General features: G+C 42.6%; 2 protein-coding genes across 5 annotated transcripts; both read right to left on the reverse strand.

Moving 5' to 3' along the window:
• Nucleotides 1-835: 835 nt before the first annotated feature.
• On the reverse strand, nt 836-6091 carry LOC118377050 (trophoblast glycoprotein-like). Its single transcript, XM_052470268.1, has 2 exons — nt 4549-6091; nt 836-2882 (listed from the first exon to the last, which is right to left on the reverse strand). Exons 1-2 carry the CDS (start codon nt 4809-4811, stop codon nt 2003-2005), a joined length of 1143 nt encoding a protein of 380 aa, XP_052326228.1. The 5' UTR covers nt 4812-6091; the 3' UTR covers nt 836-2002.
• LOC118377053 (transmembrane protein 222-like) lies at nt 2752-27999 on the reverse strand. 4 transcript variants are annotated; one of them, XM_052470274.1, is made up of 7 exons: nt 27792-27999; nt 26062-26146; nt 17576-17607; nt 15899-15995; nt 15592-15722; nt 13619-13718; nt 2752-2882 (listed from the first exon to the last, which is right to left on the reverse strand). In XM_052470274.1, the coding sequence occupies exons 1-6, from the start codon at nt 27908-27910 to the stop codon at nt 13631-13633; spliced, it is 552 nt and encodes a 183-aa protein (XP_052326234.1). In that variant the 5' UTR covers nt 27911-27999; the 3' UTR covers nt 2752-2882; nt 13619-13630. The 4 variants fall into 4 exon arrangements, with proteins under 4 accessions (XP_052326234.1, XP_035619771.1, XP_035619770.1 ...); XM_035763878.2 differs by lacking the exon at nt 2752-2882 and adding an exon at nt 9481-12515; XM_035763877.2 differs by lacking the exon at nt 2752-2882 and adding an exon at nt 9481-12474 and having other exon boundaries at nt 27792-27998.

Genomic DNA, 27999 nt, shown 5'->3' on the forward strand with positions numbered 1-27999 from the left:
CCCAGCCCCAGCCCTATAGCCCCAGTCTCAGTTACAGCCCTATAGCCCCAGTCTCAGTTACAGCCCTATAGCCCCAGTCTCAGTTACAGCCCTAAAGCCCCAGCCTCAGCCCTATAGCCCCAGTCTCAGTTACAGCCCCAGTCTCAGTTACAGCCCCAGCCTCAGTTACAGCCCCAGCCTCAGCCCTATAGCCCCAGTCTCAGTTACAGCCCTATAGCCCCAGTCTCAGTTACAGCCCTATAGCCCCAGCCTCAGTTACAGCCCCAGCCCCAGTTACAGCCCTATAGCCCCAGTCTCAGTTACAGCCCTATAGCCCCAGCCTCAGCCCTATAGCCCCAGCCTCAGTTACAGCCCCAGCCCGTTACAGCCCTATAGCCCCAGCCCTATAGCCCCAGTCTCAGTTACAGCCCTATAGCCCCAGCCTCAGCCCTATAGCCCCAGCCTCAGTTACAGCCCTATAGCCCCAGCCTCAGTTACAGCCCCAGTTACAGCCCTATAGCCCCAGCCCTATAGCCCCAGTCTCAGTTACAGCCCCAGCCTCAGTTACAGCCCTATAGCTCCAGCCTCATCCTGGTTCTCATAATCTTGACAATAAAACCAGAGAACTTAAAAGAAAGCACATTTTCATGAAAGAGTGTTTTGAGATTTCCGTTGCTGGATGACTTTGGCTGTGCAGTGTGAACTGAATGAACAGTCCTTTTTCTTCTCATCTCATCTTTGATAACTCACATATCTATTAGGTGAAATACCAGTGTGATATCACAGCATTAAGATTTGTGACCTGTTGCCACAAAAGGGCAACCAGTGTAGAGCAAACACCATTGTAAATGCAACCCATATTCTGATTATTTATTTTTTCCCTTAACTATTTAAACATCGTTACAATACTGTACATAGCAATAATATGACATCTCTATTCCTTTGAAACATTTGTGAGTAGTGTTTACTGTTAATTTCTGATTTGTTTATTTTCACTTTTGTTTATGATGTATTTCACTTGCTTTGGCAATGTAAACATGTTTCCCATGCCAATACAGCCCTTTGAATTGAGAGAGAGAAAGAGTTGCTTTTAGGAGAGATTAGAGGAGAGGTTCTCCTCCCTTTGGAATGCTATGGAGACTAATCTGCTGGGATTCCTTTCAGGCACCCTGGGGCAGAGGGATAGAAGACCAAAGAAATGCTCCTCAGTCCTGGGGTGAGCTGGCCCTCAGACAATCTCTCATTGAACTCTGCGTCCCAATGGCACCCTATTCCCTTTATAAGTCCACTACTTTTGCCCAGGGCCCATACAGGGAATATGGTGCAATTTCAGACATGGCCATTGTGCATAAGCTTCACAGGGGTTGGTGTCATACAACTTGCAACTCATGAGCTGATTAATTATGCTGTATGTGAGCTTGGTAGCGATAGTATATACATTTACAAGACCTCTCAAAGAACAATACTTAAGTAAAGTCATAGCAAGTGAAATGTATAAGAACAGTCTTCAGTTTCATTACTTCAGCTTCATGAATTAAGTATATTCATCCATATCTGTTCTCAGTTCCAAGAATCATAACATACATAAATGATATTGTCCAAATGTAGTTTCACTCCTTCACATGACACTTCATTCTAGGACAGACAGAGAAGCCCCACTTTTAAGAGGGGGAAATCTATGTAGAAGAACAGTCAGTCAGTCCCCCATCCATACAACAGTTCTCTTTCACAGTCAATGCCCATTTGTTAGCCATGGGTAATCCCCAGTCTCAGACGATGTGTAGACTGAAAGTGAGGACTGGTTGTGAAGGACTACAGATCAGACAGTGCATGCTTAAATCATGGACAAGGCTACTAGGAACAATAATAATACTCAGTCATATACTTACTGTATGTTTATATTTACATACAATTCACATGTACAGTTTTTACATGATCTTATCTACTTATAAATGCAATAGAAAAAAACGTTTTTGATTATGAAAAAAGGATCATGGAAGCCCCTGGGAGTGTCCTCTTATCATCAAATGTCTGCTGTGGTGGAGACCTGTGAAAGCCTGGGGTCGGCGTCGTGCTCGTAGCGGTAGTGGTATCCCTCCAACACCTCCGTGCACGCTTCCCGCATGTCATTGATCCTCTTCTTGATGCCCTGCCGGTTGAGGTAGAGGACCAAGAGGAAGACGAGTCCCACGAAGCCCAGGACGATCCCAAGGAACACGTAGGAAGTCTGGAGGGCCAGGTCCGCCCCCTCACCCACCCTGTGGCATCCCAGCGCCACCCCGTTCCCGCCCACCCCAGCCTGTCCAGCCGCCAACCTCAGCAGAGACGTGTTTCTCATGTCTGAGGGGAAGGCACACACCAGGCCCTCTGCGTCTCCCACATGTCCCTGGGAGGAGTTGAGCCAGGCAGCGAAGGGCTCCATGCCACAGATACAGGTCCAGGGGTTCTCCCCTAGAAGGAGTCTCACCCCGGGGGGCAGAGAGGCCAGCTCAGCCAGGCCCTCCTCCTGGACAGTCCGCAGAGCGTTAAGGGTCAGATCCAGCTGCTCCAGAGAGTCCAGCCCAGAGAAGGTGCCATTGTAGAGGGCCACCAGGGAGTTGTTGGCCAGGATGAGCCTCCGCAGGCCCCCCAGGTAGGAGAAGGTGTGAGAGGGCAGGTAGATTAGCCTGTTCCCTGACAGGTCCAGGGTCCGGAGCTCAACCAGGGTGGACCAGCGAAGAGACATAGCCAGGTTCATGAGAGAGGAGTGGTTGTAGAGAGCTCGGCTGAGGTTGAGCTCCCTGAGAGTGTGGCCCGGAACAGTGAAGGCCTCTGGGTTGATGACAGCCAGCTGGTTGGAGCTCAGGTCCAGAGAGCGGAGGGAACGCAGCCCAGAGAAAGTCTGAGACTCTACCTCTGTTATCCTGCAGTGAGGGAGGGATACAGAGGAAGCAGAGGATGCATAGTCACTCATAGTCTATAATAACAGTGGCGCAGTGGTCTAAGTCACTGCATCTCAGTGCTTGAGACGTCACTACAGACACCCTGGTTTGAATCCAGGTTGTATCACAACCGGCCGTGATTGGGAGTCCCATAGGGGAGCGCACAATTGGCCCAGTGTCGTCCGGGTTTGGCCGGTGTAGATAAGAATTTGTTCTTAACGGACTTGCCAAGTTAAATAAAGGTTAAATTAAATTAAAAAGGCACTGCATCTCAGTGCTAGAGGTGTCACCTCAGACCCTGGTTCGATTCCAGGCTGTATCACAACCGGAGTAGGTTGTCCTTGTAAATAAGAATTTGTCCTTAACTGACTTGCCTTTGCCTTTGTGCTTTGGCAAAATGGGTGGGGTTATATCCTTCCTGTTTGGCCCTGTCCGGGGGTGTCCTCTGATGGGGCCACAGTGTCTCCTTACCCCTCCTGTCTCAGCCTCCAGTATTTATGCTGCAGTAGTTTATGTGTCGGGGGGCTAGGGTCAGTTTGTTATATCTGGAGTACTTCTCCTGTCCTATTCGGTGTCCTGTGTGAATCTAAGTGTGCGTTCTCTAATTCTCTCCTCTCTTTCTTTCTCTCTCTCGGAGGACCTGAGCCCTAGGACCATGCCCCAGGACTACCTGACATGATGACTCCTTGCTGTCCCCAGTCCACCTGGCCATGCTGCTGCTCCAGTTTCAACTGGCCTGGGCCCTAGGACCATGTCCCAGGACTACCTGACATGATGACTCCTTGCTGTCCCCAGTCCACCTGGCCATGCTGCTGCTCCAGTTTCAACTGTTCTGCCTTACTATTATTCAACCATGCTGGTAATTTATGAACATTTGAACATCTTGGCCACGTTCTGTTATAATCTCCACCCGGCACAGCCAGAAGAGGACTGGCCACCCCACATATGCTCTCTCTAATTCTCTCTTTCTTTCTCTCTCTCGGAGGACCTGAGCCCTAGGACCGTGCCCCAGGACTACCTGACATGATGGCTCCTTGCTGTCCCCAGTCCACCTGACTGTGCTGCTGCTCCAGTTTAAACTGCTCTGCCTTATTATTATTCGACCATGCTGGTCATTTATGAACATTTGAACATCTTGGTCATGTTCTGTTATAATCTCTACCCGGCACAGCCAGAAGAGGACTGGCCACCCCACATAGCCCGGTTCCTCTCTAGGTTTCTTCCTAGGTTTTGGCCTTTCTAGGGAGTTTTTCCTAGCCACCGTGCTTTTACACCTGCATTGTTTGCTGTTTGGGGTTTTAGGCTGGGTTTCTGTACAGCACTTTGAGATATCAGCTGATGTATGAAGGGCTATATAAATAAATTTAATTTAATTTGATTTGCCTAGTTAAATAAATAAAATAAAACACAATAGTAAGCACACGGTTTATTCAAGTTTACACAACATAACAGGATGCCATTCATCAAAGGCTTCATGTTAAGATGCATTCAAAAGTGTGCGAAAATATAGACAGACAAACTCTGACATTTTTGCTATAATAATACATTGACACTTCAAATCATGAGGCATATATAAACTTGGTCAAATAAAAGTAGGCCAAACCTGAAAACAGTCTTTTTTTCCCCCGCTAGGCAATGTTTCTCTTACCTATTGTTACTCAGTGACAGCGTTGTTATATTGTCCAGCCCTTTGAACGACTCCGGTCCAATTCTGCTGATCTGGTTTCCAGTTATGAACAGATTCCTCGTGTACCCTGGTATCCCAGGCGGGACACTCCGCAAGTCTTTGGAAACACACTTCACGGTGTGAGCAGCTTCCGAGCATTCGCAACGAAGAGGGCACCCGGATGCGCGCGCGGAAATAGAACAGAGCAGCGCACAGAAAACCATCCGTAGAACCAAATCCAGCATTTTTGAAAAACAGGCTACGCGATACCAGAACAGTGATAAATATAGTTTCTATACATTGAAAACAAAAAAGTACCCTATACAGAGCGAATTACATTTACCGAAAATGACTTGCCATTTCAGAAGAATAACAAACTCAACCTTCTTGCCTACTTCTAAGCGCGACAAAAAAATGCATATGCAACATATGCTGTAGACTACAGCGCATTGACTGTGCACATTAGCTATATATAAATATATATATCCTACTGCAGATGAGAGTGAAACGTGGAGAGAGGGTCCTATCGTACACTGGTCAGATTGTCCTCGCCATCTCCTTGACCCGTTCTATTCTGTATTACAAGTCCCTGCTGGATGTTCAACTTCTTAGCATTTCTGAAGCCCACGTGTGACAGAGTCAGGGTCTGATTTCCATGACAAAAGGGGATCTCTCTTTCGGGGCTGTTTGATCCCAGCAGATGCACACCGAGCGTCGCTCCTCTCAAACAATGAAATTAAAGCACCATCGCATCGTAGGCTACAATCTGCGGGGAGGGGCTTTTCAGCTTCCCTCTCACCCCGTCCGGAGCCTTTCTGTCCTCCCACTTTAATTAACAGCATGCAGGCCAGGTCTACACCGGGCGGGAAAGAGAAATGCAACTATTGAATTTGACAAAAACCTTAACAAGTGTAGAAGTTGGTAGTGTCTTCTTAGATTTTAAACATGGATCAATGTTTGCAACCTGTGCCTTCAAATGATTAGTTTGTTAGGATATATCTCATACGAATAGGCGATTACCGAATAATTATTAAATAAATTACTTATCAAGTTATTCGATAGGCAGGTAGTCTAGGCTAAAGATTCTACCAATATGTATTAATAACCAGAAGCGCAAAATGCCCAGAATTATAGGCGTAAGCACCAAGATGATTAAGAACTGGCACATTCCCAGATCCTTGTGGAATGACACTTGATTATAACAATTGGGCCACTGAATAACTCACGGGGTCCACATCAGCAAGATGTAAATGGTAAAGTCCCTAATTAATTGTATATTTTGATCCATCAAGTGTAATACATCTGAATACGCGCCAAAGTCATTGACAATGTTATAACAATGAATAACACAGGCTATGTGTAGATCTTTTTCATGTTCCACAAGAGAAAAGTGAATGTATCTAAATCAATAAAGACGGTAGCACCTTTGAGCATTTGCAGATCAAAAGCTGCGCTACAGAAAATGCGGATACAATGGTGAGAGGTTGACGCGCCTTCCTCTCTCACTCTCAGTGATATTAGATCAACAATGCTTTTTAGAGGGAGGGGAAGCGGAGCCTCTGATGTCTGCCCACCCGTCCTCCCCCAATGCTCTCCACAGAAAAAGAGGGAAAGAGCATAGATGGGATGTTTGCAGGATGATGACAAATGGCAATTGAATCCGAGGTTGTCCTTTTGATAGCCAAGTGTCAACTCTGAAAGACGCTACGAGTGGTTGGATCAGAGGTGAAATTCACTTGAAATTGAGCGTTGATTTTTTAAAATTAGCCTTTTCTCCATGACACAAACTATAATGTTGAGTGCATGTAGTAATTAATAAGTCTGCGCTGTATGAAAAGGCTAATTTTAAAAAATCAACGCTCAATTTCAAGTGAATTTCACCTCTGATCCAACCACTCGTAGCGTCTTTCAGAGTTGACACTTGGCTATCAAAAGGACAACCTCGGATTCAATTGCCATTTGTCATCATCCTGCAAACATCCCATCTATGCTCTTTCCCTCTTTTTCTGTGGAGAGCATTGGGGGAGGACGGGTGGGCAGACATCAGAGGCTCCGCTTCCCCTCCCTCTAAAAAGCATTGTTGATCTAATATCACTGAGAGTCATGTGATATGATCTAGAAATAGTAGCCTAATGTATACACCATTTCTTCACAAATTGTCTACAATAAATAAACGTCTTTATTGGTATCATAGTTACATGTCATTTAGATACATTCATAGTTCACTCAGTCCCTTGCAGATTCTTTCATGGGAAAACAGAACTCCTAATCTTACGCAGCATAGTGACATTTCAAGGGATTTAAAGAACAAAATAAGTTTATTGGTGTTAGGATTTGTATGACTTTATATGATTATTGGCCCTCAGTCATAATAGCATCCCAACTGTCTTTTGTTAGCACTGAATGTGTGAAACCACAGGTGTCCACATTCCACAACCCAGCACCTAGTTACAATTGGAGGAAAGAACATTAATATCGATTCAACTACACTCTAAAGAGTATTAATGATTCTAGAACAGATTCTTGAACAGAACAGAATTTGAGAACAAACCGGTGAACCTTGGTACAAGTTTAAATAGGAATGGTTCCATTGCACAAAAAAACGTGCTTTCTTCCCTGTTTTCTATTAGAGGAAAGGAGTAAGGCTTCAGAATGGAATCAAGGCCACAATTTACATCCAATCTTGCCTCTAAATTCTCATTCTCAAATTGCCCACCTATCAGAACTAAATCAATTCCACTTAAAGATTCACTCTGGGCCTCCAGAGTGGCACAATGGTCTAAGGCACTGCATCACAGTGCTAGCTGTGCCACTAGAGATTCTGGGTTCGGGTCCAGGCTCTGTCGCAGCCGACCTCAACTGGGAGACCCATGGGGAGGCGCACAATTAGCTTAGTGTCGCCTGGGTTAGGGGAGGGTTTGGCCGGCAGTGATATCCTTGTCCCATCGTGCACTAGCGACTCCTGTGGCAGGCTGGGTGCAGTACATACTGACACAGTTGCCAGGTTTACGGTGTTTCCTCCGACACATTGGTGCGGCTGGCTCCCGAGTTAAGTGGGCATTGTGTCAAGAAGCAGTGCGGCATGGTTGGGTTTCAGAGGACGCACGGTTCTCGACCTTCACCTCTCCCAAGTCTGTACGGGAGTTGCAGCGATGAGACAAGACTACCTACTAATTGGGGAGAAAATGGGGTAAAAATAAATCATTTGAAAATAAAGGCGCACACTAGGATCTAAGCAGAACAAATAGGTAACATATAGTTAAATTGGATTTGTAACACGTCATCCATTTCGTATCATATGTTACGTTTTTTGTTGTTGCAGGACATAAGATACATTACATGACCAAAAGTATGTGGACATCTGCTTGTCGAACATTTCATTCCAAAATCATGGGAATTAATATGGAGTTGGTCCCCGCTTTGGGAGCATTAGTGAGGATTAGTGAGGTCGGGCACTGATGTTGGGCGATTAGGCCTGGCTCGCAGTCGGTGTTCCAATTCATCCCAAAGATGTTTGATGGGGTTGAGGTCAGAGCTCTGTGCACGCCAGACAAGTTCTTCCACACCGGTCTCAACAAACCATCTCTGTATGGACCTCGCTTTGTGCAGAGGGGGCATTGTTATGCTGAAATAGGTAAGGGCCTTCCCCAAACTGTTGCCACAAAGTTGGAAGCACAGAATCGTCTAGAAAGTCATTGTATGTTGTATAGGTAAGATTTCCCTTCACTGGAACTAAGGGGCCTATCCCGAACCAGTTACAGGTAATTTAAAGAGCCCCAGACCATTATTCCTCCTCCAAACTTTACAGGGGGCACTATGCATTCGGGCAGGTAGCATTCTCCTGGCATTCGCCAAACCCAGATTCGTCTGTCGGACTGCCAGATAGTGAAGTGTGAGTCATCACTCCAGAGAATGCGTTTCCACTGCTCCAGAGTTCAATGGCGGCAAGCTTTTCACCACTCCAGCCGAAGATTGGCATTGCGCATGGTGATCTTAGGCTTGTGTGTGGCTGCTCGGCTATGTGAACACAATTCTTGAAGCGCCCGGCGAACAGTTATTGTGCATGGCAGACGTTGCTTCCAGAGGAAGTTTGGAACTCGGTAGTGTGTGTTGCAACCAAGGACAGACGATTTTTACACGCTACGCACTTCAGCACCCGGTGGTCACGTTCTGTGAGCTTGTGTGGTCTACCACTTTATGGCTGAGCCGTTGTTGCTTTTCACTTCACAATGACAGAATTTACAGTTTACCGGGGCAGCTCTAGCAGGGCATGATTTTGACGAACTGACTCTTTGGCAAGGTGGCATTCTATGACTATGCCAAGTTGAAAGTCACTGAGCTCTTTTTTTTATTTTTCTTATCGCTGCAACTACCCAACAGGCTCGGGAGAGGCGATGGTTGAGTCTTGCGTCCTCTGAAACATAACTCGCCAAGCCACGCTTGTTAACACCCGCTCGCTTAACCAGGAAGCCAGCTGCACCAATGTGTCAGAGGAAACACCATTCAACTGACGACAGAAGTCAGCCTGCAGGCACCCGGCCCGCCACAAGGAGTCGCTAGGGATCGAACCCCAGGCTTTAGTTGTCGCCGCAACACTCCGATGCAGTGCCTTAGATGGCTGCGCTACTCGGGAGGCCGTCACTGAGCTCTTCAGTCAGGCCATTCTACTGCCAATGTTTGTCTATGGAGATTGTATGGCTGTGTGCTCAATTTTATACACCTGTCAGCAGTGGGTGTGGCTGAAATAGCCAAATCCACTAATTTGAAGAGGTGTGCACATACTTTTGTATACAGTGCATGCTTTGTCATTATGGGTTATTGTGTGTAGATTGATGAGGGGAGAAAAACAATTTAATACATTTTAGAATAAGGCTTTAACGTAACAAAATGTAGAAAAAAAGAAAGCGGTCCAAATACTTTCAGAATGCACTCTTTATAGTGTATCATACAAAATGGATGACATTGTACACAATTTGATGACGGTACACAAAAAACAGGGACCACTTTTGGTACTTAAGCACTCTTTTCAAGCCCCAGTCGGTTTGTTAAAACTGAGCAGATCTATTCTACTGCATCTCAGGTGATGCTCATCACTCAACGACTCTTCGAAAAAAAGAGCTACTGTAGAACCTAAAAGGGTTCTACTGCTGTCCCCACTGGAGAACTTAATTATTATTATTTTTAGAACAATTTACAAACACAAAACATAATCATACAAACATCAATTACATCACACCTGCCCAGAACCACTAGCACAAACACCCATCTCCAGTGCCCACATGGCCTCAAACGGCACCATTTTGTTTCTCTGTAGCCCACGCACTTTCAACATTTAGATAAAGCATTTGAACTTTCCATTGCATAAATTACAGAGTATTGGTCGATTTCCAGTCTAAGTATAATTTTTAAAAAGATGATTGGCGAGAAAAGTATGGTCCAACACATTGGGTCTCTCACTGCACCCTCATACAGTATGCCATGTCTTAAAGTATACAGAGAGACAGATTAAAAGTACATTTACACTGTAATACTTCTGACAGCCAACTTTAACTCTGCCTATAACTTTCTGACTTTAACATTCCCAGAAGGCATGGATTATTGAGTCATTATTAGTTTTACACTTCAGACATGACTCTTGCCATTGTGCTGTAGAATTTGTGAATGTTGTCTCTTGTATAATAAATTCTATGCATACGTTCATTTTAGTTAACTGTAACCTTATGATCCAACATTCCCTCCACCTTGTGCCAATATCAGTTATTTTTAAGTCTTGGTTCTGATCATTTATATTTTTTCCTAAGAGATTGTCAGTTGGATAGGTAAACTATACAATACCTTGCAGAGAGCCTATCATATGAACATCCTTATCGGACTCAAATAAGATTCCCTCAAGACCTTATGTCAATAGGAGAACTCTTTGAAGAACCATTTTTGGTTCCATGTAGAACCCTTTCCACAGAGGGTTCTATGCCGAACCAAAAAGGGTTCTCCTATGGGGACAGCTGAAGCATCCTTTTGGAACCCTTTTGTCTAAGTGTAGACACAATATCAAGACTGGGAAACTTGGGTCAACTATGGATCATTTAAAAAAGGTATATTACAGTCTAGTCTATTATGTACTATATACACCTTTATCCATTTACATCATTTTAGATAACAATTTGGGTAATAAATAAGTGTATATAAAGGAAGTTATATGCAGCCATCTAATATCATATGCAGTTATCGTCAATTTCCCAAAAAGCCACAGGATTCAAGAAAATAGTTGTGTCCACAAAGACATAGAACACGCAGCCAGGACATGCACAACCGGCCGTCATGCATGTACACGCCCACACGCTTCTTTTGACACACACTCACTCATGCATTCAGGCACAAAATTGCTTCATTGCAGAACAGTGATGAGTTTTGATATTGTATCATATGGTATTGTATGTAGAAAATGAAGGGAATTAAGGAGGATAGTTCATTTACAATATAAATTAAAACAGAACATTAAAAACAGGTGTGATTTATCATCAAGTATCTTAAGATAAAAGCACTTGGTCTAATATTTACACATGAACATGAAAGGAAAAAGAAAGATGAAAGACGCCATAAGCACACCAAAGGAATGTCAATACCCTGGAAACAATTGGCATCTCGCATAAAATCACCAACAGCTACAGAAGTAGTGTAAAACTGCATTGACTGTGAAAGTAATGGAAAACAAAAGGATCTTTAAAGACTTCCTATACAAATCTAAACATGGTTTTCTGTTTGTTTTTCTACATACAATTTGGGGTTATTGCAGTAGTAGATTGACATATCACATTTACTGGAATTTCAAATAATAAAGTCCAACTAGAGAGAAAGAAGCAGGAATGTGAAAAGGGCTGCATAGAGATGCATTGGCATTTCACTATGTCCTAATCTCATCTGAGACAGGAGTGAAACGTTCTCTGGCACAGGAGGAGACCACAGGATATTAAGCCAAAGACTTGTATGCTTCTAACACGAATGTGCCAACCCAACCCAAAACGAACCAAACTGTTCTGGCACAGTAATTTTTAGTCAGCACGGTTACACGTTATGCTGGATGCGTAACCAGGCCAGCTCAGTACATCGGTTCAGTCCAGCTCGGTAGTGTGACAAGGGTGTGTAAACCTGGAGGAGCCAGCAGGCTACCTGCTGCTTCTGGCAGCTCCACAGATAAAGAGAAAAGGCTCAAGGCTTTCACTCAAACAATGAGGGGATTTGAACCTGCCACCGCAGAAGAAAGCCATGTCATTGGATTTTGTGAGCCAACCATCATCTAGGACAGGGTTTCCCAAACGCGGTGCAGAGGCCCCCCATGGGTGCACGTTTTGGTTTTTGCCCTAGCACTAAACAGCTGATTTAAATAATCAACGCTTGATGATTCTGTTGGTTATTTGAATCATCTGTTTAGTGCTCGGGCAAAAACCAAAACGTGCATCCAGGGGAGGCCCCGGGACCAAGTTTGGGAACCCCTGATCTAGGATTAGCCAGTGTTTGAAAGTAGGCTACTACATACAAAATCAATATCGATGGTACGGTCTAAAAATGAAGTTTGAAATAAATTGAGCCATTCATGCACATACATGTTATCCAGGAAGACCCATGTTTTTCCAGGCACCAACTATATGAATTACTTTCAATTTGTCAAATCAGGCCGAGCCAGGTTTCAGAGGTGCTTCTTTCTTCTGGGGCACATTGGGGTTAAAGTTTGCGCGTGGAACAGATCAGAAAGCGGTGATCCCTCTCCTGTAGGGACCGGGAAGCTCTACATTTGGCACGCTCACATTCTAGAACACAAATTAACTCTGCAGCATTCCAGAACATCATGCATTTCATTCCCATCAGCAGTCCAGAGTTATGAGTCCAGGGTTCCAGAGGTTACCATGGCAACTGTAGGAAGCATCCAAATAATCCAACACACTTAATGAGATCTGAAATATATAATCCCATTTCAAAAAGAGCCATCATTAAAACAGGTCTAAACATAATTGTCAATCGAGTTCTAAGAAAAATATAAATATTTTAATAAAATGCAGATGCAAGCAGTTAAATTAGACTCATAGATATTATACAACATATGAAGCATCACTTGTTTAGAGCAGAGTTTTGAGAATTATTATCCTGGATACACTCCAATGTAGTAGATTCAAATAATTGTAACAAAAAATCACTCTTGGTGAATCACAGGCTATTAAAAGTTGCAGAAATAGGAACTGTATCAATACAAGTATAAAATGTCAACACAATAACACATTCCTTTAAAGGCATTAAAAGGGAAATGTCATGTTTTCTGTTCCAATCATCAAGATGGAGTATGGGAAGCACAGTCATCATCAGTCCCATGTCATTAGATGGATGGTGGGTGTTTGTTTCAGCATGGCAGAGAGAGAAAGAGATGGATACTGCTGTCGCTGTGGAAGACAAGACTACTACCCCTGAAAGAAAGAACTACCCCTGAAAGAAACAACAACCCCTGCCCCCTTCACCACTACCATCGCTCCTCTAGTCTACAGAACTTGCAACATCATCCATTACCTAGAAATGATGAGGGTCTATACACCCCATAGTAAGACTTAATTGAATATCAAAACATTTGAAAACTGCATTAAATTGCATGGGGTTGGGATGTGTGTGGAGGGGGATTAAAACATTTATAAGTAAGCTACCGTCCATCAAGAACAATTAACCTCAATGCCAAAATAAACAAAAATCTAAATTGCCATCCGCCACCATTGAAAGCTAGGTTGCCTGGTCCTAGAAACAAGCAGGCTTTGTGTTAAGTCGAGAGGAGGATGTTATTGCCCTTCTCTCATTGGTTTGTTTGTTGCTGGGATGTCACAGTTCCATGTCTTTTTCCCCCGCTCGATCCTCACAAGCAGAGTAGGTGTTGAGTGACACCTCCCACCTCAACTTCCAACCTGCAGGGGTCCCCCCTCCTCGTGTGTGATCTCACCTCACTCAACCCCCATCTCCCTCATCCCCCTCCTGCAAGGAGTCCCTCCCCCTTACCACCCTGTAAGCTGTGTCCTCCCACCTGGTTGGCTGGTCACCGCAGGTTAATGGTTAGAGCCACAGTCAGGATAATACCCAGCAACATGAGGAAGGGAAGCCAGGTCTTCAAGAACCCTGCACAGCTGGAAATAGGGAGAGAAAGACAGAGAGGGGAGGGCAAAGAGAGTGGGCGATACAGATGAGGAGCAGAGCAAGAGGGAGGGAAAGAGCGAGAGAGACATTGGCTTTCTGGAACAACAACAAGACGTAAGTCATGATATCTGAGGTCTGAGGAGTGACCGAGTCAAAATCCGATTCTTCACATAATTTCCCCCGTTGTCGTGACAACATATGTTTTAGATCGCATGCACGTAATCAATTACGCCGAGGCTCAGGCAGTCACCACGGCAACCGCTAAACTCCAGCCAGGCCAGGAGCTTAGTGCATAGTAGCATGCAAACCACTCAGATTGCATGAATACATGGTATGGGTTAACATTCTAGAACACAAATGAACAAATGAGCATTCTAGAACATCATGCATTTCATTCCCATCTGCAGTCCAGAGTTATGAGTCCAGGGTTCCACAGAGGTTACCATGGCAACTGCAGGAAGTATCCAAATAATCCATCACACTTAATGAGATTATCTTAAATCTATAATCCCGTTTCAAAAAGAGCCATCATTAAAACAGGTCTAAACATAATTGTCAATCGAGATCAAAGAAAAATACATATTTTAATAAAGCTGTTAAATTAGAAAGCCGTTTAATTAGAGCCGTTAAATTAGACTCATAGATATTATACAAGATATGAAGCATCACTTGTTTATCGCAGAGTATTGAGAATTATTATCCTGGATACACTCCAATGTAGTAAATAGATTCAATTAATTGCAACAACAAATCCCTCTTGGAGAATCACAGGTTATTAAAAGTTGCAGAAATAGGAACTGTATCTAGGTAGTATGCTAGTGGGAAGACAAGTGGCCACTACCACTCTCACAGGAGGGGGCATGGGAACGAGCTGTCACATTCCTTCAACCACAACATACTGCTCGTCCATCAGACTCAAGCCTAATATCTCCACAAAATCATCAGGAGGCCCTCTGTCCTTCTGTCTCTCAGGATTCCCTGTATTCAGAGGAAATTCAGTGACATCATAACCATCAGCTCATGGGACCCAGAGATTACACATCCCCAATATCTAGCCCTACCTCGCATGGCTTTGTGGAGCATAAGTAAGATATAGTTTTGGCTCTAAAAAAGTTCCGTCACACTGTGGTAAATCTGAACAATGCAAATGCAGGAGATTATTTTGACTTGAACCATTTCTGCAGCAGTATGTACCTGACGTGTTTGCTGTAGCAGAGGGAGAGCAGACAAAGACAGAAAGTCAGTATGTCAGTACCTGACGTGTTTGCTGTAGCAGAGGGAGAGCAGACAAAGACAGAAAGTCAGTATGTCAGTAACTGACGTGTTTGCTGTAGCAGAGGGAGAGCAGACAAAGACAGAAAGTCAGTATGTCAGTAACTGACGTGTTTGCTGTAGCAGAGAGAGAGCAGACAAAGACAGAAAGTCAGTATGTCAGTAACTGACGTGTTTGCTGTAGCAGAGGGAGAGCAGACAAAGACAAAGTCAGTATGTCAGTAACTGACGTGTTTGCTGTAGCAGAGAGAGAGCAGACAAAGACAGAAAGTCAGTATGTCAGTACCTGACGTGTTTGCTGTAGCAGAGAGAGAGCAGACAAACACAGAAAGTCAGTATGTCAGTACCTGACGTGTTTGCTGTAGCAGAGGGAGAGCAGACAAAGACAGAAAGTCAGTATGTCAGTACCTGACGTGTTTGCTGTAGCAGAGGGAGAGCAGACAAAGACAGAAAGTCAGTATGTCAGTACCTGACGTGTTTGCTGTAGCAGAGGGAGAGCAGACAAAGACAGAAAGTCAGTATGTCAGTACCTGACGTGTTTGCTGTAGCAGAGGGAGAGCAGACAAAGACAGAAAGTCAGTATGTCAGTACCTGACGTGTTTTCCGTGGACTAGGGAGAGCAGACAGAGGTTGATCATGTTCCACGAGGTCTTGTTCTCATAGCGCATCAGGTTCAGAGCCATGGCCACATGGGAGTGACAGTTGTCACAGCAGAGGTTGTGCTGGGGAGAGAGAAGTATAATCAACGTTAGTACGGTGCGGTACCCCTGGAACAGTTTAGAGGTTAAGTGCTTTGCTCAAAGGCACGAGATGGCAACTACGATACCTAGAACACCACCAGAATTTGGATTCAAACCGACAACCTTCCAGTTGAAACCTTACACCCACAATTCCTTACCATTCTGTTTTTGTACTCTTCTGAGGCGTCATGCACTGCTGTGTCCCAGGCGTTGGAGCCACTAGCATACACCTTGGCTACGTCCAGCATCCAGTACCTTCAAATACATAGATCTTCTATCAGAAACTAAAGCTACTGGTCCTAGATCTGTTTGTGCTAGTTGGGTATATAGCACAAATAGATCTGGGTCCAAGTTAACTGCTCTGCATCAATATTCTCTCTCAGAATTGTAATTTAACAATCAACAAGTGCTTTAATTCAAGATACGGTGGGGTCTGAAATTATTGACACCCTTGATAAAGATTAGCAATAATGACTGTATAAAATAACTAATTCAAATACTGAGCTACACTCAGTGTACAAAACATTAGGAACACGAGCTCTTTCCATGACAGAGTGACCAGATGAATCCAGGTAAAAGCTACGACCCCTTTTTGAGGTCTCTTGCTAAATCCACTTCAATCAGTGTCGATGAAGGGGAGGAGACAGGTTAAAGACATCTTTTTAAGCCTTGAGACATGGATTGTGTAACATTCAGAGGGTGAATGGGCAAGACAAAATATTGAAGTGCCTTTAAACAGGGTATGGTATTAGGTGCCAGAAATGCAACACTGCTGAGTTTTTCCAGGCGCAACAGTTTACTGTGTGTATCAAGAAAAGTCCACCACCCAAATGAAATGCAGCAAACTCTACAAAATTGTGGGAAGCATTGGAGTCAACATGGGCCAGCATCCCTGTGGAACGCTTTTGACACCTTGTAGAGTCCATGTCCCAACGAATTGAGGCTGTTCTGAGGGCAAAAGGGGAGAGTGTAACTCATTATTAGGAAGGTGTTCCTATTGTTTTGGACGCTCTGTATATTGTATGCAACAACCACAAAATAATTGGGAAATCATATTTTATATTAATACATTTGCTCTAAGAAATCAATGTTGTTTAACAAGTAACAAAAACACAAAAAAGGAGGGGTCTAAATTATTGACACCCCTAAAGATTCATGTTAATAAAGAAGTTGAAGGTTTAGTATTCGGTCCCATATTCCTTGCATGCAATGACTACATCAATCGTGGGACTACAAACTTGTTGGATGCATTTGCAGTTTGTTTTGGTTGTGTTTCAGATTTTGTGCCAAATAGAAATGAATGGTAAATAATGTAGTATCATTTTGGAGTCACTTTTATTGTAAAATAAGTATATCGCAAAACACTTCAACATTAAATATGGATGCTACCATGATTACGGATAATCCTGAAAGAATCACGAGCAATGATTAATGAGAAAGTTTGAGGTTCAAACATCAAACCCCCAAGACATGCTAACCTCTCACCATTACAATAACAGGGAAGGTTAGCATGTCTTAGTGATATGATCTTTGACCATCTGTAACTTTCTCACTGATCATAATTCACAATTCATTCAGGATTATTCTAATTGCATTAGTATAAAATAGAATATCACTTTTTTTTGTTGCATACTATATAGCCCAGAATCTGATTGATTTTATACAGTCATTATTGCTCATCTTTATCAAGGTTGTCAATAATTTGGGACCCCACTGTATGTTGAGAAAAGATGCTGAGGTTTTCATATCCCTCTACTGATTTGACCATGAAGAAGACAAACATTTCGGTCATCAAGATAAGAATAACACCTCCCACGAACATTCCATTCACTTACTTTGTTGGTCTCCCGAAGGCCATGTTGTCTTCCTGCAATAAAACAAAAAGAAAACAATATGCAATATAAATGTCATGTGTTTATTACATCAAACCTATTGAATGATGCAAAAACAAAATGATAAATCATCCTAAAGTGCAGTTTTTGGGGTATATGCATTTTCATAAATCAGCAGATAAACAACAAACCATATAAGGTGTTGAAGTGATACAGGAAACAGATAAAGACCACCCAGGAGGTAATAGCATTGGTGTGTGTGTGTGTGTGTGTGTGTGTGTGTGTGTGTGTGTGTGTGTGTGTGCTACAGTAAACCCCACTTGTTGTCCCCTGGGGCAGTTTCACTTACTGTCCCAATTTGGGTGTGGAATATGAAACATGGACAGGGGGCAGAGGTGCATCAGATCATGGAATTCCCAATGAGGCCATGAAAACTAGTGAACAGATACAAAGCTTATAACTGGGATCTTCCAAACGCCACAAAGACAAAGTCAACGTCTAGCTACAACAGGGACAGGCAACTTTGACAGGGTTGGGGGCCACACAAAATCCAAACTCATCAGTGGAGGGTAGAATGAGTGAAAGGACTCAAACATGATTTTCATGTGTTTGATACCATTCTCTCCATTCCAGCCATCCTCCCCTCAGCAGCCTCCACTGGAACTCATTATGAGGGACCGCAGTGGCTCGAGGGTCTGCATACCAACATCCATACACACACATGCAGTCAGAGCCGGCCCTAGCCTTTTGGGGGACATAAGTGAATCAATGGGGCCACCCGGTCGGTAATTCGAGCCTGATTACTACAAGTTTAGATAGCTGGCTAGAAGAAGAAAAAATGTTTATCTGACATGAGCAAATTGAGTGACTGTTGTCAGTGGCTAACATAGCAAGAGAAAAGGAGAAAAACTATAGTATTCCACTATTCTAACAACAGTAAGTTGAGACCCCGATTGAGTTCCCCATGAAAAAAATTGAAATTGACCTACAAAGGACCTACAAAGGGGGGCCGCAACCCCAGTTGCCCATGAGCTAAAACAAACATTATACTCATGGTGGAGAAAGTGGTGGCGGAGGGCCAACAAGTGTGCATGTAGGGGAGTGTCAGGAAGTTAACGGACCAAATTGAACTATATTGATCCCTGAGGGGACTTCTATGTCCCTGACAAGTTCTCCCAGGAAGGACAATGTAATAGTGAGCAAACACACATCTTCTCTTGAAACCTAGTCCCCAGTCGAGTCCTTTTACTCAGTACTTTGTTGAAGCACCTTTGGCAGCGATTACAGCCTCAAGTCTTCTTGGGTATGACACTACAAGCGTGGCACACCAGCTTTTGGCACCAGAGTGCCAAGTCTAGGACAAAAAGGCATCTCAACAGTTTTTACCCCAAAGCCATAAGACTCCTGAACAGGTAACCAAATGGCTACCTGGACTATTTGCATCGTGTGCCCCCCCCACCACCTCTTTTTACACTGCTGCTACTCTCTGTTTATCATATATGCATAGTCACTTTAACTATACATTCATGTTCATACTACCTCAATTGGGCTGACCAACCAGTGCCCCCGCACATTGGCTAACTGGGCTATCTGCATTTTGTGTCCCACCCACCACCCGCCAACCCCTCTACGCTACTGCTACTCTCTGTTCATCATATATGCATAGTCACTTTAACCATATCGACATGTACATACTACCTCAATCAGCCTGACTAACCGGTGTCTGTATGAAGCCTCGCTACTTTTATAGCCTCACTAATGTATATAGCCTGTCTTTTTACTGTTGTTTTATTTCTTTACTTACCTATTGTTCACCTAATACCTTTTTTTGCACTATTGGTTAGATCCTGTAAGTAAGCATTTCACTGTAAGGTCTACCTACACCTGTTGTATTCAGCGCACGTCACAAATAAACTTTGATTTGGGGAGTTTCTCCTATTACTTTCCGCAGATCCTCTAAAGCTCTGTCAGGTTGGATGGGGAGTGTCGCTGCACAGCTATTTTCACATCTCCAGAGATGTTTGATCGCGTTCAAATCTGGGCTCTGGCTGGGCCACTCAAGGACTTTCAGAGACTTGTCCCGAAGCCACTCCTGCGTTGTCTTGGCTGTGTGCTTAGAGTTATTGTCCTGTTGGAAAGGGATCCTTTGCCCCAGTCTGAGGTCCCGAGCAGGTTTTCATCAAGGATCTCTTTGTACTTTGCTCCATTCATCTTTACTTTGATCCTGACTAGTCTTCCAGACCCTGCCACTGACAAACATCCCTACAGCATGATGCTGCCACCACAAGTATTTCACTACACACAAGCATTTCACTATACACAAGCAATTCACTACACTCACAAGAACATCTGCTAACCACGTGTATGTGACCAATACTATACAATATGACCATGCTTCACCGTAGGGATAGTGCCAGAAGTTACACCTGGCATTCAGGCCAGAGTTCAATCTTGGTTTCATCAGACCAGAGAATCTTGGGCCAGTTTTATTGCTTCTTTAAATCAGCACAACACTTTTCATCTGTGCTAACATAAATGCAAAAGGGTTTTCTAATGATCAATTAGCCTTTCAAAATGGATAAACTTGGATTAGCTAACACAACGTGCCATTGGAACACAGGAGTGATGGTTGCTGATAATGGACCTCTGTGGGTCTATGAAGATATTCCATTAAAAAGCTGCTGTTTCCAGCTACAATAGTCATTTACAACATGATCAATGTCTACACTGTATTTCTGATCAGTGTGATGTCATTTTAAAATGGACAAAAAAAGTTGCCTTTCTTTCAAAACAAGGACATTTCTAAGTGACCCCAAACTTATGACCGGTAGTGTACATATATTATACACACATACATACATGCAGTTGAAGTTTACATAAACTAGTTTTAATGACTCCAACCTAAGTGTTTCAACCACTTCACAAAATTCTTGTAAACAAACTATAGTTTTGGCAAGTCAGTTAGGACATCTACTTTGTGCATGACAAGTAATTTTTCCCATAATTGTTTACAGACGGATTATTTCACTGTATCACAATTCCAGTGGGTGATAGGTTTACATCCACTAAGTTGACTGTGTCTTTAAACAGCTTGGAAAATTCCAGAAAATGATGGCATGGCTTTAAAGCTTCTGATAGGCTAATTGACATAATTTGAGTGATGTATTTCAAAGCCTACCTTCAAACTCAGTGCCTCTTTGCTTGACATCATGGGAAAATCAAAAGAAAACAGCCAAGACCGCAAGTATAAACACCATGGGACCACGCAGCCATCATAGCGCTCAGGAGATGAACGTACTTTGGTGCGAAAAGTACAAATCAATCCCAGAACAACAGCAAAGTGAAGATGCTGGAGGAAACAGGTACAAAAGTATCTATATCCACAGTAAAATCGCCACAAAAAAAGCCAGACTACAGTTTGCAACTGCACATGGAGACAAAGATGGTACTTTTTGGAGAAAAGCCCTCTGGTCTGATGAAACAAAAATAGAGCTGGCCATAATGACCATCATTATGTTTAGAGGAAAAGGGGGATGCTTGCAAGCTGAAGAACACCATCCCAACCATGCACATGGGTGGCAGCATCACGTGGGTGGCAGCATCATGTTGTGTAGGTGCTTTGCTGCAGGAGAGACTGGTGTACTTCACAAAATAGATAGCATCATGAGACAGGAGAATTTTGTGGATATATTGAAGCAACATCTCAAGACATCAGTCAGGATGTTAAAGCTTGGTCGCAGGAGTGCCATTGGAACGGGTCTTCCAAATGGACAATGACCCCAAGCATACTTCCAAAGTTGTGGCAAAATGGCTTAAGGACAACAAAGTCAAGGTATTGGAGTGGCCATCACAAAGCTCTGACCTCAATCCTATAGAACATTTCTGGGCAGAACTGAAAAGGCGAGTGCGAGCAAGAAGGCCTACAAACCGGACTCAGTTACACAAGCTCTGTCAGGAGGAATGGGCCATAATTCACCCAACTTATTGTGGGACCCAAGTTAAACAATTTAAAGGCAATACTACCATACTACCAAATACTAATTGACTGTATGTAAACTTCTGACCTGCTAGGAATGTGATGAAAGAAATAAAAGCTGAAATAAATCACTCTACTATTATTCTGACATTTCACATTCTTAAAATAAAAGTGATGATCCTAACTGACCTAAGACAGGGAATTTTCCAAGGATTAAATGTCAGGAATTGTGAAAAACTGAGTTTAAATGCATTTGGCTAAAGTGTATGTAAACTTCCAACTTCAATTGTACACACACTCAGTCAAAAGTTTGAGAACACCTACTCATTCAAGGGTTTTTCTTGAATTTTACTATTTTCTACATTGTATAATAATAGTGAAGACATAAAAACTATGACAACATATGGAATCAAGTTGTAACCCAAAAATGTGTTAAACAAATCAAAATATTTTATATTTGAGATTCTTCAAATAACCACCTTTTGTGTTGATGACAGCTTTGCACACTTGGCATTCTCTCAACCAGCTTCACCTGAAATGCTTTTCCAACAGTCTTGAAGGAGTTCCCACATATGCTGAGCACTTGCTCGCTGCTTTTCCTTCTCGCTGCTGTCCGACTCTTCCAAAACCATCTCAATTTGGTTGAGGTTGGAGGATTGTGGAGGCCATGTAATATGATGCAGCACTCGCCGTCGTGGTCAAATAGCCCTTATACAGCCTGGAGGTGTGTTGGGTCATTGTCCTGCTGAAAAACAAATGATAGTCCCACTAAACACAAACCAGACGGGATGGCGTATCGCTGCAGACTGCTGTGGTAGCATTGCTGGTTAAGTGTGCCTTGAAATCTAAATAAATCACAGACAGTGTCACCAACAAAGCACCATAACACCCACTCTTCCATGCTTTACAGTGGGAAATACAAATGCGGAGATCATCCGTTCACCCACATCGTGTCTCACAAAGACACAGCGGTTGGAACCAAAAATCTCCCATTTTAACTCCAGACCAAAGGACATAGTTCCACCGGTCTAATGTTCGTTGCTCGTGTTTCTTGGCCCAAGGTAGTCTCTTCTTCTTATCAGTGTCTTTTAGGAGTGGTTTATTTGCAGCGATTCGACCATGAAGGTCTGATTTATTCCATGTGTAACTCTGTGTTGTTTGTGTCGCACTGCTTTGCTTTACCTTGGCCAGGTCGCAGTTGTAAATCAGAGCTTGTTCTCTAGCCTACCTGGTAAAATAAAGGTGGAAATTTAAAAAAAAAAATTAAAAAAAAATCAGTCTCCTTTGAACAGTTGTGATTTGTCTGTTACTTGAACTGTGTGAAGCATTTATTTGGGCTGCAATTTCTGAGGCTGGTAGCTATAATGATTTTTTTCTCTGCAGCGGAGGTAACTCTGGGTCTTCCATTCCTGTGGTGGTCCTCATGCGAGCCAGTTTCATCATAGCGCTTTATGGTTTTTCCGACCGCACTTGAAGAAACTTTCAAAGTCCTTAATTTTCCATATTGTTTGACCTTCATGTCTAAAAGTAATGATGGAAGGCAGCTTCTCTTTGCTTATTTGAGCTGTTCTTGCCATAATATGGACTTGGTCTTTTACCAAATAGGGCTATCTTCTGTATACCACCCCTACCTCGTCACAACACAACTGATTGGCTCAAACGCATTAAGAATGAAAGGAATTCCACAAATTAGCTTTTAACTTCTTCGAGCTAGGGGACAGTATACTGAATTTCTGCCTGACTGACGTGCCTGAAGTCAACTGCCTGTTACTCAGGCCCAGAGGCTAGGATATATAATTGGTAGAATTAGATAGAAAACACCTTAACGTTTCTAGAACTGTTAAAATAATGTCGGAGTATAACAGAACTGATATGGCAGGCGAAAACCCGAGGAAAATCCATTCGTAATTGTTTTTGGGGGGCGGTCACAGGCCATTCCAATGGAAGTCTATGGGTCTATATATCAACATTCCTCCCAGATTGCAGTTCCTTCCACTAGATGTCAGTCTTTATACAGGGTTTCAGGCATGTTTTTTGAAAAACAAACAAGTAGTTGTAGTTTGTCCAAGGTGTTGTCATCAGGAAAGGTAGGCTTTTGGCGTGCGTGAATGAGGGCACGCTCTTCGTTATTTTCCTTTCCTATTGAACACCGTTCTACCCACCTGAAATATGATAATTTATTTACATATTAAGGTACCTAAGGATTGAATAGAAATATTGTTTCACTTGTTTGGACAAAGTTTACAGGTAGCTTTTTGAATTCCTTTGTATGCATGTTGAAGGAGTGGATTACTGAAATCAATGGCGCCAACTAAACTGACTTTTTTGGATATAAAGGACTTTATCGAACAACAAAAAACATTAATTGTGTAGCTGGGACCCTTGGGACTGCAAACAGAGGAAGATCTTCAAAGGTAAATGATTTATTTTATTGCTATTTGAGATTTTTGTGAAGCCGGTGCTGGTTGAAAAAGTAGTTTGATGTGGGGCGCTGTCCTCAGATAATCACATGGTATGCTTTCGCCGTAAAGCCTTTTTGAAATCTGACAACACAGTTGGATGAACAAGAAGTTAAGCTTTTAAATGATGTAAGACACTTGTAATGTTAAACATTCATGGATATACGATTGTCATTTGAATTTGGTGCTCTCCAATTTCACAGGAAGTTGTCTTTATTATCCCGCTAGCGGGCCACCGAGCCCAGAGGTTTTAACAAGGCACACCTGTTAATTGAAATGCATTCCAGGTGACTACCTCATGAAGTAGGTTGAGAGAATGCCAATGTATTTGAAAAATCTTTCCAGCTCTCTCCCTTTTGATAACCACTCAGCGTAAAAGGGAAACATTTTAGAAAATTTGAGGTTCCGGTACTCGGCTCTAGTGAGCTCCTGCCCAGGTCAAGCACCGCTTCTTATCCCTTGCGCAAATATCCTACAGCTGTGTCTGTCCCAAGCTCACTGACACAGGAAACTGAGGCCCAGAATATTTTATACAATGTTGCAAGTTTGCTAATGGAAGCTTCAGACTGACCCAAGTTAAAAGGTTGCAAGTTCATTGCAGACAGGCCATGTGTAGCCAATGTGATTTATAGGATATTTATTTTTAGCCTGATATTTTCTACCTGCAGGATACAAAGTTGTTATTTTTTGGCTTTATGTATGCTATTTTTCAAATAGTTGGCAATAGCAATAGAAGTTACTTTTTAGTTTAAGATTTGGATAGAATTTTGATTAAGCACATGACAATGACTGAGATATTATAAATTAAATTAAACAGTTTCACAAATATGCATATCAAAACTATAACTGGCAAGCAGATCGATAGAAATGGTAAGATAAATTGGCACATTCCACATGAGAAATGTTGCAGACTCCTCGTGTAGCCCATTACCGGCAACTTCAGGAGAGTAATGGCAGAATCTGTGAAAGCCAGCAACAGCAGGAGGAGAAAAGTTGGGTCAGGTTAAGGTGTTTTTCTTCGGGTTATCTAGATCTCTGGTGCCCTCTTGAGGCATTTGTCTTATTTCATCAAACCTTAAGCATAAGACAAGCTCAATGCATATAGACTCAGCAAAAAAAGAAACTTCCATTTTCAGGACCCTATCTTTCAAAGATAATTCGTAAAAATCCAAATACCTCTTCCACCAAGAACTGGCAAATCTGGTGCAGTCCATGAGGAGATGAACAGCAGTACTTAATGCAGATGGTGGCCACACCAGACACTGACTGTTACTTTTGATTTTGACCCCCCCTTTGTTCAGGGACACATTATTCCATTTCTGTTAGTCACATGTTTGTGGAACTTGTTTAGTTTATGTCTCAGTTGTTGAATATTGTTATGTTCATACAAATATTTATGAACTGCTGAGTTTAGTTGATTTTATTAAAAACACATATGGTGTGTCTATATAATGGAAAAATACATGTTTACATTTTTTTTTTGAACGTTTGGTCGAAAGAACAGACGACTTTCGGTTGATCAAGATTTTTTTGTCAGGGACAGCCCTAAACAGGAAGCACATGAGCTCAATTTCAAGTCGCATAGCAAAAGGTCTGAATACTCACGTAAATAAGGTATCTGTTTTGATTTTGAATACATTTGCAAACATTTCTAAAAACCTGTTTTCCTTTATCTTTATGGATATAAAAATCTATAGTTCACTCCCTCTACAGGCTGCCCGAGAGATATTTCAATGTGGTTTGAAGCCAGCTCCAATGTATACTTGCCACCGGTTCCAAATCTGTTTGCCAACTCTTATGACGTCTGGGAAAACAAGTATTAAAGACGAAACTCAACATTCTGGAACAGTGACGGCGGTTTCCCACTGACCAAGATTCATCTTCAGGAGTAGGCTTAATCTGGTTCTGGGAAATGGGCCCTAAATCTATGCCAGTGTGTGTAGTGTGTCTAGGCCTGTTAGGATTTCAACCAAATTATGTGTCAATTTCCTTCAGCCGCTTGAGAGGAAGAACAGAAAGAAAATAAGAGAGGACGAAAGAACAGAAGTACTCACAGAGACAAAGTAGGGCCCAGCAAAGTCACGGATGATACCTGAAGAGGTGCAGATTCCCATGTGTCCAATGAATGGTAGCAGCCATCTGAAAACGAAGAATATAATTTGAATAGACATTAAAATATAAAATAGCCTGCCTCACACTGTCACAATAAAAATAAAACAAATAATTGTAAAGTTCTTCAGGATTTACACAATGTATTCACTGTGGATGACTTTGAATGCAAAGGTTCTCTCCAGTTCCAAGGTGGAATAAAGCCTAGCTGATCAAATTAACAAATAGGGCAGTGTATTGCCCACAAACCCTCACGCCTTGATCAGACCAACAGCAGCATTGCATTTTTGTACACCATTAGTACATTCATTTCCAAAGAAATGCTGCGTTTGCCTTGCAGTATTGCTCTGCAGAGGCAGTGCATTCTGTGTGGTGCATACGTTGGATTTACCCAACATATGCATCAGTGTGTGAGTAGACTTGACAGAAATAGTAGCAAAATGTGAATGTTGAACTTTTGTTGCACACATATCCACAAAAATAGTTTTAAATGTATTATGCAGCATTGATGCAATGATGCTGTCGGTCTGATCGAGGCATAACTGCATCGAGTTACAGCGATTAAGTCCCAAATGGCACCCTATTTCTTTATAGTGCAGTACATAGGGTACAGGGTGCCTTTTGGACACAGACCATAATTTCTTCTATAGAAGTGCTCATAAATCTGGCAGCCGCTTAAGAGCATATTCATATGATTGGTTTATACCAATGATAGCCTTATATTATGCATTCAAGAGATGTCATTTTGCAACAGTGAAATGGTGCAGGAGGAGGCATCCTAGATAATGCCTGATCCAATATTAATCTCACAGGATTCCTGGAGAGTGCAGTGCAGTCATGCCGACCTAAATACTAAGCAGTAGAGATATTATGTGGGACGGGTGGGTTGTTGGCCAAAAAGCAGGTTGTGAGGACTGTATGGTACCCTATTCTCTTTAGTGTATTAACTTTGACCAGTCAAAATGAGTGCACTATAAAGGGAATAGGGTTCCATTAAGTACATATTCAGTTTCAGTCTCCTGGTTGATCGAAAACACACTCCCTACAACACCACACCAAAATCATAGCTAACAGGTAGACTAAAGAACTGGTGATGTCATAAAACACATTTGTTTTGAAACAGCCAAACCCTAGCAATTAGCAGATGTTGTTTTGGTAGGCTGATAAAAACTTATAATGTGCAAAATGCCAATGATATAGCAGCCTACAACCTGTGTGTGAAGATGACGTAACTTTGAACTACTATAGCAGCTCGTGGCTTTGATAAAATGTAACGAGTAGCCTCGCTGAAACGGATAGATTGTATTAAACCACTTTGATACAAAACCAATTTGTTGGATTAATCATATTGTAACCAAGTAGCTAACGTTAAAATAACATATTTAGCCTGTGTGCCTTTCTATATCAGCAAAGGCTAACTAGCAACGGGGCTATGCTGTCAACTGTCCCGACTGGGTCCGTCGAAAAAGGAAAGTCAGCGTTTTAAATTATATATTTTTTATCTGAACATGTCGGCATTTCTAACCGACTGGGCTTGAGAACAGTTAATAAACTGACTGATAGCAAATGGCTAGCCAGCTCGCTAACGTTAGCTACCGAGCTGTCAACAATAACTCGCCCCATTATGATCACGCGCAAAGCAAAGTAAACATGCATGTTTAATCCGGGAACTCACGATAGCACGGGGATAGGTGTCCACACAATACAGTAGGGGTAACGACTCGTATCGGGGTCTATTCTCTCAAAGGCTATGTGGTAATTCTTCATGGTGTCGATTTCGACAACACCCGCCATCACCAACTGTGAAAAATTAACTTCATCACAGATTCTCCATTATATTGACCAGATACTCTAGTGGCCGCGCTACCAATGAAAATAAATGT

This window comes from Oncorhynchus keta, chromosome 19 (genome assembly GCF_023373465.1).
Source record: "Oncorhynchus keta strain PuntledgeMale-10-30-2019 chromosome 19, Oket_V2, whole genome shotgun sequence".
Lineage (NCBI taxonomy): Eukaryota > Metazoa > Chordata > Actinopteri > Salmoniformes > Salmonidae > Oncorhynchus > Oncorhynchus keta.

What these genes read in the sequence shown, in the direction of transcription:
- LOC118377050 (XM_052470268.1), bottom strand. Translation starts at nt 4,811, where the DNA reads ATGCTGGATTTGGTTCTACGGATGGTTTTCTGTGCGCTGCTCTGTTCT. An exon ending in CTGTCACTGAGTAACAATAG is followed by an intron (nt 2,883 to 4,548) that starts GTAAGAGAAACA and finishes CCCTCACTGCAG; the next exon opens with GATAACAGAGGTAGAGTCTC.
- LOC118377053 (XM_052470274.1), bottom strand. Translation starts at nt 27,910, where the DNA reads ATGGCGGGTGTTGTCGAAATCGACACCATGAAGAATTACCACATAGCC. An exon ending in CTGGGCCCTACTTTGTCTCT is followed by an intron (nt 17,608 to 26,061) that starts GTGAGTACTTCT and finishes GTTTTATTGCAG; the next exon opens with GAAGACAACATGGCCTTCGG. An exon ending in AAGAGTACAAAAACAGAATG is followed by an intron (nt 15,723 to 15,898) that starts GTAAGGAATTGT and finishes CTCTCTCCCCAG; the next exon opens with CACAACCTCTGCTGTGACAA.